Source organism: Sceloporus undulatus, chromosome 8 (genome assembly GCF_019175285.1).
Source record: "Sceloporus undulatus isolate JIND9_A2432 ecotype Alabama chromosome 8, SceUnd_v1.1, whole genome shotgun sequence".
Taxonomy (NCBI): Eukaryota; Metazoa; Chordata; class Lepidosauria; order Squamata; family Phrynosomatidae; genus Sceloporus; species Sceloporus undulatus.
In genome coordinates, this window is record NC_056529.1 from 36,261,201 (window position 1) to 36,279,330 (window position 18,130).

The following is an 18,130-nucleotide window of genomic DNA, read 5'->3' on the forward strand; positions in this document are numbered from 1 at the left end:
GTGGAGGAGGGAGTGTCATAACATAGTGGTTGAAAGCACCAATTTCAATGATCAATAAAATAGACGTACTGTGGAGGAGGGAGTGTCATAACATAGTGGTTGAAAGCACCAATTTCAATGATCAATAAAATAGACGTACTGCCAATAAAAAGGTTAAATAAAATAGACGTACTGTCTATTAACACTCAAACAGGATTAGTGTATAGCAGAAAGTAACACTGCCCTCCCAAAGGCTGCTTCCTGTCTGGCTCTAGCGTCCAACCTGTAATGTCTTATGAAAGTCAGTGGCTGAGACCAGACAGCAGCCTTACAAACATCCTCCAACGGGACCCCAGTCAGAAAAGCGGAGGATGCTGCTACCGCCCATGTTGCATGGGCTCGAACCCGACCTGGAACCAGTCTACCAGACAGCTCGTAACAAAGGCGTATAGTATTAACTACCCATTTAGAGAACCTCTGAGCTGAGACCGGTAATCCTTTCTTGGCCTTAGAATAACAGACAGTCTCTCAGAACGCCTTCCATCAGCTGTTCTATCCAGGTAGAAGGCTAGGGCCCTGTGGACGTCCAAAGTATGGATCTGGCGTTCAGGGTCCGTGGTCGGGTTCGGAGCCAAGGTAGGCAAAACAATGTCCTGGTTCGTATGAAAAGCAGACACTACCTTCGGCAGGAAGGTAATGTCGGTATGGAGAACCACCTTATCTTTATGGAAGCGCAAAAAGGGCTGGTCAACTCACAGAGCGCATAACTCGCCCACACGGCGGGCAGAAGTGATAGCCACTAAAAACGCCGTCTTCCACGTCAACAGTCTTAAGTCCGTGGTAGCCATGGGTTCAAAGGGCTTGGAGGCTAATCGAGCCAGAACTATGTCCAGATTCCAAGCCAGTGTCGGAAAGGAAGCCGGTGGATGCAGGTTGTTGAACTCCTTAAGGAACCTCCGTACGAGGGGGTCCCCAAACAAAGAAGGCTTGCCATCGAACAGGTAATGGGAAGAAATGGCAGAGAGATAACATTTTATAGAACTTAAAGAAAGACCCATGTCAGCCAGGGTCATGAGAAAGTCCAGAACTGTCAGGATGGAAACCTGGGATGGGAGGATATCTCTGTCCTGCAAAAAGGCAAGAAACTTGTCCCACTTGTATCTATAGGACTTCTGTGTGGCAGGTTTTTGTGCTGCTAGTAACACAGTGCGGACGTTGGCAGGTAGCGCTGTCAACACTGAATCCTCCATTCCACCAATGAGAGGGAGCCCATCTCAGGATGGAGAACCTGTCCGCCGTGTAATGACAGGAAATCGGGGCGGTACTCGAGCCGGAGATGATCCTGGGCGAGCTGGAGAAGCAGGGCGAACCAGGGCTGTCTGGGTCACCATGGGTGATCAGGATCGCATCCGAGCGGTCCGCCAGCATCTTCAAGAGCACTCTCGTGATGAGTGGGAATGGAGGTAAGGCGTACACTAGTCCTTGTGACCATATGAATTGGAAGGTGTCTCCTCTCGAGCCCGGTGCTCGAGTTCGTGAGCAAAAAGTTAGGGTAGGGGTATTTGATGGGGAGGTGAATAGGTCCATTTGCGGCATTCCCCATCGGGAGAACAAGCGGTTGACCACATCCGGATGCAGCCTCCACTCGTGGCAAGTGGTGGACGACCTGCTGAGCTGGTCTGCTAAGTCGTTCTGGTCTCCAGGGAGATGGATGCACTGCTGTAATATCTTGTGAAGAATGCACCATTCCCAAATCCGGAGAGTAACAGTCAATAATGTCCTTGACTTTGTGCCGCCTTGTTTGTTTAAGTAGTACATCACGGTGGTGTTGTCCGTGAGTAGAAGAACTACCTTGTTGGTGAGAACTGTTTGAAAGGCCCTGAGCGCCTTCTCTACGGCTAGCATCTCCAATACATTGATGTGGAGCTCTGTGGGTGTCCATTTGTCTTTTATAGTGAGGTCCAGGGTATGGGCGCCCCAACCTTGGAGGGATGCGTCTGTGGTGAGAGTGAGGTCTGGCTGAGGCGGAGAGAAGGGCATGCCCAAGCAGACATTGTCGGACTGGAGCCACCATCGTAAGGACCTTTGTACGTGTCTCGGGATGGTGAGCATCTTGGAGGGAGGGGTCCCGCACAGGATCGAACACGGAGAGGAACCAAGATTGAAGAGGTCTGAAACGCAGTCTTGCCCATGGGGTAACAAAGGTGGTGGAAGCCAGATGTCCCATCGCGACCTGAACGAGTCGAGTCTGTAGGCGCCTTTGGCGGAGGCAGGACCTCATCGCCGTGCATAGGGCTTGAAACCTTGTCTGGGGAAGGAACGCTTTTAGCACGACAGAGTGCAATGTGGTTCCTATAAAGTCCATACGTTTGGCAGGGGTCAGGTTGGACTTGTCGAAGTTGACTTGGAGCCCTAAGGCATCGAGAAGGGAAAGAGAGAACTGAACGTCTCAGAGAAGGGTCTCTTGGGATGGTGCTGTGAAGAGCCAGTCGTCTAGATATGGGGAAGACTGTTATCCCTCTGCACTTTGTGAAGACGCTTGGAGCTGTGGAAAGGCTGAAAGGAAGGACCTTGTACTGGAAGATTTCGGTCCCGATGGCGAAGGCAAGGAATCTGCGGTGATCTTCTCTGATAGATTTATGAAAATACGCATCTTTTAAGTCCAGCGTCGCAAACCAGGCGTCCTTCTGCAAGAGTGGTAAGATAGAAGCAAGGGTTACCATCCTAAAACGTTTGCACATAATAAAGGAATTTAGACAGCGCAGGTCTAAGGCCTGAGTCTCTCTTAGGAACAGTGAAGTATCTGGGGAAAAAAGCAGTATCGGGCCCAAGAAGGGTCTACGGGTTCGATGGCGCCTTTGACTAAAAGGGTGCGCACTTCGTCGAGAAGGATGTCCAAAGGGACGGTGGAAATAAGAGCTCCGGTGGGTGGGAGCTCGCAAAACTCAAGGGCGTAACCCCTGCGGACAATGTTAAGTGCCCAAGAGTCTGCAGTGATAGATGCCCAGGTGTCAAAGAAGGGTCTTAATCTATCCCCAAAGGTAGTTGAGGAGGTGCGTGGGGGAGCCTCTGAACCTCCTCTTGCCTCGAGAGTCCTTTTTATAACTCTGCTGGTATCTGGGTTGGGAGGACTGGCGTTGGTCTGGAGGAGCAGAAGGTGAATGAGATGGACGGGCCTGAGGCGTCCTGTCCGGGACCTGGTACGGCCGCTTCTGCGATTGGTAGTGGTACTGGGTTGAGGGATACCAAGGCCACTGGGTACCATATCTCTGGCGCGGGGACTTGGTTGAAGTGGCTGACATACCGTGCTTCTTGGCAGCAGTCTTCATGCGGTACCGGAAGCTCAGCTTTTCGTCGGTGTCCTTATTGAACAGCCCTGAGTTGTCAAAGGGCATGTCCTCAATCGCCGCTCTAGCCTGAGGGGTGAGCTCAGACGCATGCAGCCAAGCATAATGTCGGAGGGCTATGGATCCAGAGAGCACTTTATAAGCACAGTCTGTCGAGGGCCTGGTGGAGATGATCTGATGGCCTGCCATGAGATGGACTTCATTGCGAAGCACGATCATCATCCGTCTCCTATCCTTTGGGAGCTCGTTGATGGTGGGGTCCATCTTCTCAATCAACAGCTGGATGTAAGCCCCCATGCAAGCAGCATAGTTGGCGATTTTCATATCCAGCGCCGCGGAAGCATAGAACTTTTTAGCAAGGCCGTCCAGCTTATTGCTATCCTTGTCCATAGGTGATGAAGATGGGCGAGGAGCAAATGTCGCCTGAGCACCTTCCACAATAGCTGAGTTCGGTTTAGGATGATTGGATAGCCATGATGGAGCTGATGGCATCACTCTATAAAGGTTCTCAATTTTGCGGGATGTGGACGCTATGGTGGCAGGTGTGTCCCACAACCGCTTAGCAATTTTCTCCAATGAAGGGAGATAGGCCAAAGCAGGTGGTGCTGGTGCTGAACCGTGGATCCTTCTCTCGACCGGATCAAGAGCATCCTCGTTGGGATGGGCAACCTCTAGCTTGAGGGCGTCAGCCATCCTGATAATGCGATCCGCAAAGGCCCTCACATCATCGGTGGGAGAAGGCACCGCGGGCTCCACGAACGTCAATGGGGACTCCATGCCCGAAAGCGGAGATTCAGAGCGAGACCGAGATCGTGAGTAGGATCTGGATCGGGATTGGCTCACACGTCCACCAGCCGGGGAAGCGTCCCTGTGAGGTGTCGAGGGTCGGTTGGTATCAGTGGTAAGGGCTGCATCGAGATGGTGTGATGATGCCAGCTTGACTCTCGTTGGTCCAGGGATGTTGCGGCGAAGGTGTGAGGCCGCAACTGGCAGCAGGTATTGACCAGAATGGTGATCGTAGACCAGGTCCGGGTAGGAATCAAAAAGGTCCCGGTCCGGCATGCCCTTGTCTGGCAAGTCATAGGTCGATGCTTCATCTGCCTCCGTACTGAGGGCGGCTCTGTCCTTGCGAGGAGGAGAGCGAGTCCGAGGCCTGCCTTGTAATGGAGAACGAGACCTAAGCCTCGGTCTTTTCGGAGAAAGTGGAACATCTGAGTCTGGGATCTCTCCTTCGGATTCAGAAGAGTGGTCCAGGTTCATGATCTGGAGGTCATCAGCCGGGACAGACAGATGGCTAGATATGAGAATCCTCAGTTCCAGCGGGACTGGGACCGACGCTGGGGGAGCACTAACGGCGTGGGAGCTGCCGCTGGTCTAGGGTCAGGTGAAGGGACGGTCGTCGGTCTCGAGTCCGGTGGGGGCACTGAGACTGTGCTCGGTGGTCCTTTACGCCGTACCTTAGCGGGATGTGAGGCCAAACGAGCTCGCTTGGAACCCCAGTCGGGGCAAGAAGACTTGGGAGCTTTTTGTTTGTCCCCCTGCTTCTTTTTGGAGACTTTGAAGGACTTATCTTCTCCTTCTCCAGAGGCCACCGAAGTAGAAGGTTGGCCCAAAACCTTGTCGTACAAGGTGGCCTTCAAGGTCCGGTCCCGGTTCTTAAGGGCCTGGGTGGACATGGCCTTGCAGTGGGGGCAAGTGCTTGGGATGTGGGTTTCCCCCAAACAGAGCACGCACTTGTCGTGGCCGTCGGCCATGGGAATCTTCACCCCATGGTACACCTCTTTAAAGAGACCATTAGCGAGGCCGTACTGAGTAGTCCTAGTTAAAACAGAGTCCGTTAAGAAAGGTCAGTCGTACCGTTGGTCATTGTCCAGAGATCCTAACACAGTAAATTGAAGCAAATGCAAGCGAAGTTCCTCAAGCTGCTTTGCGCGGTGGAATGAAGGAACTGGAGAGAGCAGGACCACTAGGGGCCATATATAGGGGTGGGCGGAGCTACCGCCAAAAAGTTGCAGAAAGTTGCAAACTATTTTCTGCCCAGAGATTCTAGAAGTTTCCAAGTATTGCTGCGCAGGCGCAGAATAAACCCATTTGTGTGATTCGCAGAGACCACGAAGAAGAAACATATGTTACTATTTTAACAGAACAAATGTCTCTTTTTGGACAGAGCCTATTATGTCCTGTCCAAAACCTCCCCCTTCCAAGGAGCTGTCAACCCCTCCTGGATTGGTCACTGCTGCTGCCTACCAGTAGGGATGGGAGAGAGCGGAAAGGCAATTCAAACTATCAATATGTGGCTGCTCTTAACTTCAGAGGGAAAGAAAAGGAGAACACTCCATTTATGAGTGCACTTTAATTTTTTGCCTCCTCCCAAGCTGAGACCTAGCTGCCTCTTCATTTACATCCCACCTTTCCCCTTCCCAGGACAGTAGGGAATACTCCCAGGGCATCACCATCCACTGGGACCAAGGAGGGGGACAATACAGAATTGTGCAGGCAGAATGTTACACTCTGTAGGATCTCAGCTAATAATAACACCATTCAGTGGAACAAACAGAAAAATTTGAAGTCTAGAAGAATCAAGTCCAGAGAACTTTGGAGATATGATGTAACCAGAATCAGAGATAATTAGTCAGAGATAATTAATTACATTTCCCACTGGTTTTAAGTGGAAAAGATTTAAGCACATCTGTAACTTGGCTAAGATCTCAACAGTGTACTTCAGTATCCAACACTAGCAGAAGTGAGAGTTTTCTTCCCCACTTTCCTCACAAGCTTTCATGTAACACGAAGAAGTTTTCAAGAGGAGCTGCCAATTCTGGCAGAAGCAGTGTGGCCCATTAGAACTACACCAATGGACCCCTATTGAAAGTAATGGGATTAAAAGCTTAATTCTGTTTGGAATTATGTCCCACAGGGGACATACTGTTTTGTTTTCTCTGCTGTGACAGAAAGAAAGAACAGTGACTCTTTAATTATTTCAATTTCACATGTCACAGAGCCTCTTTAGGTTTATTGTGCTCACACTTCCAACAGGAAAAGAGTTATATAAATAAAATAATTGTCTGGATTTTCATTACTACATAATGCAAAAATAAATAAATAAATAAATAAATAAAATTCATCCAACTTGGAGGGCCTGTTTGGGATGGCCTGACTTAAAATACAGACTATATAGTAGATACAAAATTCACTTTGAGGGGGTCCTGGGGGACATCCCATTTTATTTTTCATACACAATACAGTAGTGTGTTTAGAGGCCAATTGCAAGATGAATGTTCTCTCAAGGGCTGATATACAATGTTTTGGCACCCAACAGAAATCTTGAGCACTCAAAGAGATAGGAACTCTTTCTTCAGAACAGCTGAAAATGGGCAAAATGGAAACACTGCAGTCATAATTCCTGGCTCTAGTTAAGCTTGTCTTAAAATAAATTGCCCCTTAAGGCAAAGGATGAAGGGTAAGCAGCACTTGCTCTCACAATGGATGACAAGTAGAAAGAATATAGCATTTTCATGTTAAATTATTGGCTCACTGTAAATAAATGTTTACATTAACTACCATTAATTTGCCAGTCAAAGACATAACCTGTATGAAACAAAAGATGAGGCTTACATCAGTTACATAGGCTTCAGTAATTGGTGGTCCTCTAATGGGGCTGAATCGCTCCCCAATGCTCCTCACCACTGTACTGAAAACGCGAAGTAGCGCTGCCAATTTGGGCAATGAAACAGAAGGAGGGGGGATATCTTCATCAACTGATTCTCCAGATGCTACGTGACCAAGGTCCTACAAGAAGAAATATAGTGGTGTGTACTGAATCCAAATTCACAACTACTTAATGAGTTTTCACATAACAACATGAGGCATTCTACAGTCGTAGAAACATATAAAACTTAGGAGTTTATCAGACGCGAGATTTTGGACCCTCAATTTCGCTAAGGAAGTGGAACAAACGTTGCGCAATGACCCTATAACGCGATGTTCTACCACATTGCTTGCTTTTCCGTCATTCCCCCATAATGTTATGTTAGCGCTACAATTGAGCAAAAGTTGCAATTTGCGTGAAGCGAAACCATGCATAGCGGAACATTTTACTACACCAGCGCCTTCATTTTGTTTTGAACATTTCGCATCAACATATTTGCGCATGCTCCGTGGAGGTTTTGGTGGCATCCTGACTTGTGCTTCCAGGAGGGAGAGGGGAAAGGGGAGAAGCCCCTTCCAGTTTCCTATTTCATGCGGGGCAGAAGAATGGGGCTGGAATGGATGACCCCTAGGGTCCCCTTCAATTTCTAGCCTCCGTGGAGTTCATGCGGGGCAGAAGAATGGGGCTGGAATGGATGACCCCTGGGGGCCCCTTCAATTCCTAGCCTCTGCGGAGTTCATGCGGGGCAGAAGAATGGGACTGGAATGGATGACTTCTAGGGGTCCCTTAAATTTGCAGCCTCCTAGGTGTTCTTCCAGGGCAGAGGAATGGGGCTGGAATGGATGACCCCTGGGGGCTCCTTCAATTCCTAGTCTCCTCGGAGTTCATACGGGGCAGAGGAATGGGGCTGGAATGGATGACCCTTTGGGGTCCCTTATATTTGCAGCCTCCTAGGTGTTCATGCAGGACAGAGCAACCCCCCCCTCCCCCGGTGTTGTCCTGAAAAAGGAAGGCCACCGGAAGGGAATGGGGTGAAAAAGCAGCCCAGCATCATGGGAACTTTGCAATCAGTAACTTTTGCGTTGCGTTGCTGCCTACCACACCAAACCATTTCGCAACACATTAGCAAGGATAACGGGAGACAAAAACCTGACTTCCCTTTTTTTCCGTAATGCCCAAAAAGGGAAGGAATGATGCTAAAACTACGGGAGTATTGCGCAACGGGCTCCCATAGAAATGAATGGCGTCTGGAAGAACATCGCGCTTTCACGTTATTGTGCAACATTGGTGACGCTAACATTGCGCGATAGGCAGGAAAAATCGCCAAAAACTCGCGTCTGATAAACTCCTTAGATGTGTCTTCAGAACTTGCATCTTGCATAAGCCCCTTTTATAAATGCCAGGAAACATCAGTGTGGTAGAGATAACAGGATGGGAATTAATTGTGTTATGAATTCTTTTTAAAAAAGAAGAAAAAGCTAGACTATGTTAGTGGTTTTTTAATATTTTCAAGCCATGGATGGTTGAATCTCTGCATAAAGAATCCATGGATACGGAGGGCCAATTGTATTAGTGAACAATAGAAATCCAAGGTGAATGAAGAATGAAGTGGAATGAAGAAACAACCACCAAAATGCAGACAGATCCTGTCAAGCACAGAATTAAAGTATGACAGGAAAATAAACTATGAAGACGCTGCTGCTGAGGTGGATAAAAGGGAACTGAGGGTGTTGGCAAAAAGCGAGCTGATAGCGCTATGCAGACACACGATAACCCATTCGTGTGATTCAGAGAGACCACAAAGAAGAAACAATATATGGCACACCAAATATCCCAATTATTTCTGAACTTTTATCATGCTTAATGTTTTGTTACCTCCGCATAAGCTTCCATGTCCTCCAAAAACTGACCAAGAAGTGTGGTAGAAAATGCAAGGTCGGCTACCCAAAATGGTTCCAGACTCTGTAACCAACCTGTATAAAGTGTCAGAACAATGAAAACCTTGAGAGCAAAATATTGCTTTGTTTGCCTGACACAAAAACCTAAACACAGTGAACAACCAGCAACAACAGAGTTTAAAATGAGGAGATTTAATTGCATCAACTCTTCATGCATAAAAGCAATCAGCTTTTGTTTTAAACAGTGAACCTGTAATACTGTATGGCACCTATCTGAAAATGTAAAAATCAAGTAGCAACACACAGCAGTACTAATTATCTTAAGAAACTAAATAAGGTTGATAAATAAAAGAGTTTCTATGGCCTGTTACAGACTGCCAAAATAAAGCTGCTTCGGGTCTCTTTGGATGTAAGGCTATTTAAATGATGCATGCATCCTAAGAATCCGGAAGCTGCATCAAAGCTGCACTCCAGTGCTTAGGAATGGAGTGTGGCTTTGGCGCGATCTCTGGACTCTTAGGACCCATGCATCATTTAAATAGCATACCTCCAAAGAGACCTGAAGCAGCTTTATTTTGGCAGTCTGTAACAGGCCTAAAAGAGTTATTTTAGAGTTGGGGGCATGGCACAAATTTTGTTCTACTAAACAATGCTAAAATTCTGGACTAAGAAATAAAAAAGCAAAATTTATTAGAATTCTGGATTCTACTGAAGAATGTCCACAAGCATTGGGAAATACTTACTAGTTTGACACCACTTTAACTGTCATGGTTTAATGCTATGGAATTCTGGGAAGTGTGTTTGTGTTTAGCCTTTTCTGTCAGAGAGCTCTGTTGCCACAACAAATTCCAGAATTCCACAGAATTGAGCCATGGCAGTTAAACTAGATTATTTCTGCAGTGTGGGTGCAGAATCAGTTTTTCTTAGGCTGTTCTGGGACACTTCTATATTTTGTACTTTCTCCCAGCATGCTGATTCCTTCCAGTTGTACGCACATTGTGATTTTCACTACACAAAGACCAGAATTCAGAGAGTGCTACAGTCAGCCCTTGGTTTCCATGGGGGATCCGTTCCGGACCCCCCTTTGGCAGATACCAAAATCCGTGGATGCTCAAGTTCCATTATCCCCAATGGTGTTGCGTGCATGTGGCAGCACCACCATTAGGGACAAGGGGACTTCCCCTGAAGCCACATGCATGTGACTGGGAGATTCACATGAAAGAAAATCTCTGGTCCCCCTGAGTGAGTCCATGGCTCCAGGGCTCTGCTGCCACTGAGAAGAAGCCCCCGGGAAGGAGGGAAAGGACAGAAGAGGAAATAGAAAGTCAGAAGGAACAAGGAGAAAAGAAAAATCTCCCTGTGATTCACTGTGAAGGATAGGTTATTGGGTGTCTCCCATCCAATTGTTATTGAAAGTCTTTTTCCCCTGTAAAGCAGGCGAGATCCTGATAACAGCATTATATTTTAGAGTAGCAAGACATTCTTTACTTGTTACATAGTGCAGTTCTGTTAAATGATGCCCTGGGAATAACAGTTCTTAGTCATGATCCAAGCAAAGGAGACATTAGACACAGCCATCACATTACTTTATTTTTTTCAGACTTACCTGACACTTGCTGTGTCAGAGAAGGCTTCTGTGTGTGATCAATATGCCACCCAACTAATATGTCAACTGTGTCCTTGGAAAGCAAAACAAAAAATTAATCCACTTATAATTGATGATGTATCTATACTGATCTAAAGAAAACAGAAAAAAAAAACTCTCTTACCCTAAAGTTAGTGCTGAAAATGTGAGGATAACATCGGGACACAAGAAGGATGCACTTGACACATTTACATAGCAATTCTGGTGTATCTACGTTCTCTAGAATAGACTGCAAGCTAGTCATGACGAGCTTTAAGAGGGAAAAACACACACAGCTGAAAGCCATACTGAGCAAAAACTTTTAAAAACTTCATATTTAGTGCTATTTGAATTGTTCAAAAGAATATTTACTTGGTTATATTTGATATAACCAACATACATAATATAACCAACAGATCCCCTGTGTATGGGGAGGGCAGACTATGGCCCCATACAGACAGGCCAAAATAAAGCTGCTTCGGGTCACTTTGGAGGTATGCTGTTTAAATGATGCACGTGTTCTGAGAGTCTGGAAGCTGCACCAAATGTGCGTTCCAGTCCTTAGGACTGGATTGTGACTTTGGTGTGGCTTCTGGACTCTTAGGACACATGCATCATTTAAAGAGCATACCTCCAAAGTGACCTGAAGCAGCTTTATTTTGGTCTGTCTGTATGGGGCCTATATTACCTGGCACCCTCCTCCAAACTGCTGTCTCTTGAGCTATGGGTGACTCCAGGTTTCCCTACTCTTCTTCCACAAGTACAGTGGTACCTCGGGATACGAAATACCCAGGTTACGAAATTTCCGGGATACGAAAAAATCCCATTGGAAATAATTGTTCCGGGTTACGAATTTATTTCGGGTTACGAAAAAATTTTTTGGTGCTTTTCGGCGCTTTTTCGCACGAAACGCGGCTTTTCCCCATTAGCGCCTATGGCAATTCGGCTTACGAAGGCTTTTCGGGTTACGAAAGCGGCCGCGGAACGAATTAATTTCGTAACCCGAGGGAGCAGTGTACTGACACTTCATTAGCAGGTACCAGCAAACTGCCATTAAAATTTAACAGAAGAGCTACAAAATCATCATTCACTGAGGATCTAACTGCTTGGGGTTAAATCAATGTATCAACAAGTCTTCAGAAGCAACAAACTGTGCTTTCTGTGATAAGTTCTGTCTGAGCAGCAGTCACAAAGTTTTTATTGCTGAGAAGATTTGGCACACTGCCCGACATCTCCCAGAGGAAATAATAAGGATTATGTCAGACATGTTTGTATGAGATTCCAGATTTCAGCCAAAGGCTTTGGAACCCTTGCCAATTTGTTTGGATTTTCGTACCAGATCCACAGTCAGGACAAGGAAAAGGCACACTAAGATGAGAAAAGAACAACCAACGTTGGTTGTTTTAATAGTAGAGACAAGAGAAAATAAATAGGAAGAGCCAGGAAAAACAGAAGAGAAAAATAGACTACTTGACCTGAGGTAAGCCAGGGTAGAGAACTGAAGAACAGTCCATGTATGCAAAAAAGTATATAAGTCATAAGACACATGTCCTGCCTGGACAGCAATAAGAATTAACCCATTGGTGGATGGCTCCTTTGTCGCAAAAAGAAAACTGTAACCTTCCATAACCAGATTAAAATTCTACTATTTTGTGTTTTTACAGTGCAAAATTGTACAGACTATTTGATTCAGAAAATCTATTTGAATTCTAGTGGGTTATTACAATATATTTTTGGCACAATAAAATGCCTTTCAGAAAAAAGAATGCATTCAGAAAAAAAGTATTTCTAATCTTGTTAATGTTAGAAAATAATCTAATCAGTGTTAGAAACACTTAGTATTTCTAACAGTGTATGTTACACTGTTTACACTACAGCATGCTAATTAAAAATATTTAGTGTATGAAAAGTCATAATGCTCCAACTTTTATTCTTACTTGCGTCACAGATGAAAAGGCTTTCTTCTCTCCCACAGTTTCCAACGCTTTGTAAGTTGCACATAAATAAAGAAGTTTGACTTCATCTTTAGTGGATGAACTAAATTTGTTAAAAATCCATTTAAAGATCTTCTCCGCTTCATAGCTCAAAGAAGCACAAAGAAGGCCAAGACAGCAAGCTCCCTCCTGTCTCAGTTCCTGAAGCAATTTGCTACTGCATTTATGGAGGAAAAAAGTGTTAACAATTTTTAGTTATTGACAAAAACAAAAAAAAGGCTATGATCTGGCTATCACTCTCTATTAATAACATTATTTTGAGGGGAAAAAAGCAGAAACATAATGTGCAGTGGGGCTACTTTCATCAGGTCACAACAAACCAAAGCCACAGCAGTTCTTTAAAACTTGCCTCCAAGAACCCACATGGGGAAGCCTATAGAATTTCTGTTTGCCTAAAAATGCATACCAAAAAGTCTCCTCTCTCCATCTGTGCTCTTCTGTCCTTCAGTTTATAAGCACACTCTCTCACATACACACAAATCAAGAGATAACAGACAAATGTACATCCATTTTTATAGAAACATTTTTATTTATATTCTTGTACTTATCGAGGGATCCCTGCCAACATACCTGCGGACACCTGCTTTGTTGTATGCTTTCAGCAAGTGCTGAATGGTAAGCAAGAGAGAAAATTTCACCTTTTGCATTCTGTCCAACTTGTCCTACTACATTCAATTTTCTTACTATTCTTGCCATTGTAGTCAGTTCAAAACTATCTGAGGAAACTAGGCTGCCATCAGCAAGGCTTCCCACACTCTAGAGAAGCTGAATGGTCTCCCTTCAATTCCAAGTGAGGCCTTCTTAGTCTCTGCTTTGTTTTGATTGCATCCATCAGCTTGGTTTAGGCTGTGACCCACATTTGTTACTGCATTCTAACAACCCCGTGCATAATGAATGAAGGGCAGGGGCAATTAATCATGTTCTGCATACCCTGACTTCCAAAAGCATTTACTGAGCTTGACTTTGAAGAAAGCATACAACAAAGCACTCCTTCACATACAAGCCAAATCCTGAAGGCAAGTCGCTAGTGATACAGATCTGTCCTAGAGATTGGGAAGACTCAAAATCCAAATAAAACCCCTAGTGATTACTTCTGGGACTAGAAACATTCAACAGTAAAAAATCGCAAGTATCTCTAGGTCCCCAAACATGCATGCTACTGACTCCTGTCAACAACAATAGCCCATCATTCCATTTCCCATCTGGCCACCAGCATGCCTACGAGTAAACTAGATTTTAAACCCTTTTCCAGCCCATCAATCTCCTTGCCCAACTCTTGTTCACCCCAAATCCACTTCCTCTTAATTTCCCATCCTTTGAAAAAAGCCAGCCAGGTTTTAAAACACCTTCCACCCTATCAAACTCTCATCTCATTTCTGTTCTTTCCAATCCACTTTTGGACGGATGGAAGACTGAGAGGAGGAGAAAGGGAAGAGGTCAAGTTAGCTAAGCAGCAGCTACAAACGTGAATAGTCAAACTCACAAATGTCAAACCTCCAAATGTGGAGGGCTGACTATAGTATATTTCCTGCTCCCTATTGCCTTTCTCAACCTTTTTACCCTGGAGGAACCCTTGAAATAGTTTTCAGGTCTTAGGAAACCCCTGAATAAAATTTATTATATCCACAATTCAAAAATAAATAAATAAATAAATAAATAAATAAAGTGGGGGTCCCCAATCACAATCTATTGTAGGACCTCTAACGACCTCTCATTGTAACCTAGATTTCCAGTGATTGAAAAATTCTGGCTATGCTTTGCTGATCCTCCTGCAGACTAGATGTTAACTTGTCCGCTGTCTTCAACTCCCAGGCTGAAGATGCTTTCTGGCAACTTGGTGGCCTCTGAAAACTTTTCTCATTCCAACTTACCTTTCATTAAGCACATCATGTATTGCAGTCAGGATATTATCCAGTTGCTTAACCAGTACCTGAAACAGTTGACATATACATTTAATAAAAAATGCTGTCACAATTTAAGTACAAGCTGCCTTATCATTAAAAGTGTAAACATGCTTGCCCCCACCTCAAAGTATTTCTTATTAGTTTCGTGACACTATGGACAGTTTTGCATACCCTTGTGAGACATTTGTAGCAATTGTATTTAAATGCGTCAATACATTCTTTTTATCAGAAGGTTCTGGACTACATGTATTTCAAAATCTAGGTGTACAGCAAATACATTAAGAATTCCTTTATTAACCCTATGAAAGACTGAACAGAAAGCATATGCCATCAATAGACAACACATCAGTTATGTGTAACTTTAAGTCATTCTGTTAATTGAACTAGATGTTATTTTTGGTCATCCACAACATCTGTTTATAGACTGCAGAAGCAAGAAGAAAGAACATTCTGGCTGCCTTCATCTGCCAATGAAACAAGACTGCTATGCAAGCAACAAAGGATGCACCTGCACTGCAGAAATAATCCAGTTTCACATACAGGCAGGAATTTAATACATAAATCACCATAGATGCCACCTACAATGTCAAGGAAACCTTTGGGGCGCTCTATTATTTACTCCTATGATGGTTCACCAGTAGGGATTAGGGCAGGGCCTCATGGCTAATGTGATGGAGGGGGCAGTGAGATAAAGAAAGAACGTCTTGTTTGGGAGGATCCAGTCCCTCAGGCTAAAGAAATTTAGAAATACATCAATAATTTTAAGATGACAACTTTAGGGCTGGTTCAGAGGCTCACATTTATTTTATTGGGATTTATGAAGTAGTCACACTTGGCACAGTTAACATTAAGATTAAATAGTCTCAATAAGCAATTACAAGAAAATTAGCTTCCCCACCTTTTGGGACTATCTGGAACCTGGAAGAATGGAGAATGTTTCTTAACTATGACTTCAGTTGTCAGTAAAAGTTAAAGAATACTTGAAAGACTGGCCTGACACCTGCTTATACCTATGATAAAGAGTACTTTCCCCACTGCAACCACCTACAGTAAGGTTATTCTCAGCAGAGCTGCTAATCACAAAAGGGGAGATAGAACAGTCAGCAGATTTTTTCCTTTCTTTAGCTGCGATACTGATCTTTTCAAAGATCAGTAATACTAATGATGAGCTATTCTGCAAATTTTCATTTAGCTGTAATGTTGAAGATATTTATCCACATCTCCCAAATGCCACATCAGCCACATCAGGCTGAATACAGCAGCCCACTCATCAACACTTTTCTAGTTTGTAGTACAATGGACCCTTCCTAGTGGTGACCTGGTGATTCATGGCTTTGATTGTTCATGGATCGCCATACACCATGTTATTCCATGATGGTGCATGCATCTGGATGCACTGACATGCACACATAATATGAGGTGGACCGTCTGCATTTTTGTCATCTGCTGTAGAAGTGATAATCTCTAACAGGGTAAAGATACTGGGTGGGAATGTGCTGGCCCCTTCCTTTGTATTTTTAACACGAGGTGAAGTTATATAGAGGACTGATTTTATGCCAGAGCAATCCTGCAACTGCTCTGCCACTGACCATAATCTGGCAAACTGCCATTCCTTTCCCCAACCTTGACAGGGTGTCCCATATTCTTCCTAGGTAGATCCATCTCACAACAAGGAACCTGTATTAATATGATGCTAACAGAAGACACATGATACTTCACCAGTTTGTTCTCTGGTTGCTGAATGAATTCTTTCAGCTGCTTTACAGTCGCCAGTCTTCGGTCTCTGTCATCTTCCCGAGTAATCCTCCGAAGAAGATTTGACAGTCGAGACTCATCAGAGTAAGACAATGAACGCTCTACAAAGAAAGACATTATTAACATGTGTGCATACTTTTTCCTCCTCCAAATATCAGGTTTAAATCCATATAGCAGTAAAAAATGATCAATAAATTACTCTGAAACAAAATACACATAATAGATTTTTTAAATCCTTCTATCTGACATATCCTGGGAGTTAAGGTGGCTCTTAAAATTATTCAAAAACAAAGCAGTTTTAACACCTAAATTAACAAGTACAGACCAATCCAATTGTTTTGTTTTCTTTAAAAAAACTAAAGACTGATCTGTAGGATCTTTGCTACAAACATTTTTGCTCTGAAATAGATCAAATACCCAGTAATTGACCAAGATCCAACCTTTCCACTGAAAAGCCTCTGATTTTACAATAGTCAGCATATTCAATTATTCATAAACTACAGTGTAATTGTACCTAATGTTAAAATATTTCAATGTTCAAATACTAAACTGGACTCTAAAATTCTCATAGGTACCCCTTGGACCTACTATAATAACAGGAAAATCATTGCCATTAAAACACTCAACACAATTCTTACCCTGTGCTTTCCTCATGTCTTTTGTGATTAAAGCACGATTGCCATGCTGAACACTGGTAAAATCAGGATTGGTCACATTGTTAATTCTCAGCTCTTGCCCCAACGACTTCCGACCATAAGTATTTTCCCCAGATCCTCCATTGACACTGTAGCCACCTGGAAGTAAAGGAAGAGTCATGTTAAGTTTCTCTGCAAAGCCATGCACTGCAAGCATAATAAGAATGGACAGACCTCAGGTTTGTGGAATCAACTTTGCTTTTTTTACCAGAACTGAAAGAAGCTCAGACTCTTTCCAAACCATCTCCTAGCTTTCTCTTTTTTACATAGAAAGATAGATATGTACCTTTTTCTTCATTCTGTATGTCAGTGGGGACTCTGATATCATCATGTCTATGTCGAGACACCACCGTTGAATTTGAAGGTTGTAATCCATAGGATGAAGAACTACTCCTATCTCGGGATGCAGTGTATTTTAAATTCTCTTGGTCTGTTGATGGATTGTCAGTTCTGCAAGAGAAAAAATTGTGTTCTACTCAAGAATTCAAATTTGGCCTTTGCTGTTACCAATAAATATGGGAGGCACACTTGGAATAATTAGACAATAGTTTTTTAATAACAATAGGGATGTTTTTCCAATGTGTAAAGCCATTGAGGTTTTTTTTCCAATTGTAGATTATTCCATCTGTGTCACACATTTGTATCACATAGGACAGGTGGCTGTATGATATAACCATGGCTTAGCAAATGACAGGTGCAAACATGTATCAATTAGGCTGAGGACTCAGCAATTGAGAAACAAAGGCGCAGTACAGACCGCCCAAAAAAGGCGGACTGCCGACGCCTGTTTTTCCACCAGAGGGAAACCTCAGCCGCCAAATGGCGCCATTCAACAGTGGCTGGATGGCTATCTTTCTGAGATGATTTGATTGAGAGTGCCTGCATGGCAGGGGGCTGGACTGGATAGCCCTTGTGATCTCTTCCAACTCTACGATTCTATGATTCAAGTTAAACTTTAAATCATACAAAAGTTTAAAAATCTAAAACAACTCTCCCAAATAAAGCCACCCTTGCATGATTTTAAAAAGCTTTTAGCTGCCAACGAAAGGCCAGCAGGGAGGGACCCGGCTCAACCTCCTCAGGATGGGAGCAGCCATCGGGAAGGCCCTCTCTTCTGTCTTCACCAAATAAGCCTGTGATCTAGGTGTGACTGAGAGTAGGCCTTCTCCTGTTTGACACTGTGCTGCGAAGTTCTGGGAATTGTAGTTTTGTGAGACATTTAGCCTTTTCTTGTCAGAGAGCTCTTATGCCACAATAAAAACAGGTTGCTTACCTGTAACTGTGG

At 44.1% G+C, this 18,130-nt stretch overlaps 1 protein-coding gene across 2 annotated transcripts in view; it reads right to left on the reverse strand.

Annotated features, from left to right (window-relative positions):
* SMG1 (SMG1 nonsense mediated mRNA decay associated PI3K related kinase) overlaps positions 1-18,130 on the reverse strand; it is a 100,149-nt gene that overhangs the window by 68,210 nt on the left and 13,809 nt on the right. For both annotated transcript variants that reach the window (XM_042480747.1, XM_042480746.1), the window contains exons 2-10: positions 17,132-17,295; positions 16,789-16,944; positions 16,115-16,251; positions 14,363-14,421; positions 12,435-12,648; positions 10,643-10,768; positions 10,480-10,552; positions 8,851-8,948; positions 6,942-7,115 (exon numbers count right to left, since the gene is read on the reverse strand). In XM_042480747.1, coding sequence (XP_042336681.1) covers positions 6,942-7,115; positions 8,851-8,948; positions 10,480-10,552; positions 10,643-10,768; positions 12,435-12,648; positions 14,363-14,421; positions 16,115-16,251; positions 16,789-16,944; positions 17,132-17,295 — 1,201 coding nt within the window. The remainder of the gene's footprint in view (positions 1-6,941; positions 7,116-8,850; positions 8,949-10,479; positions 10,553-10,642; positions 10,769-12,434; positions 12,649-14,362; positions 14,422-16,114; positions 16,252-16,788; positions 16,945-17,131; positions 17,296-18,130) is intronic.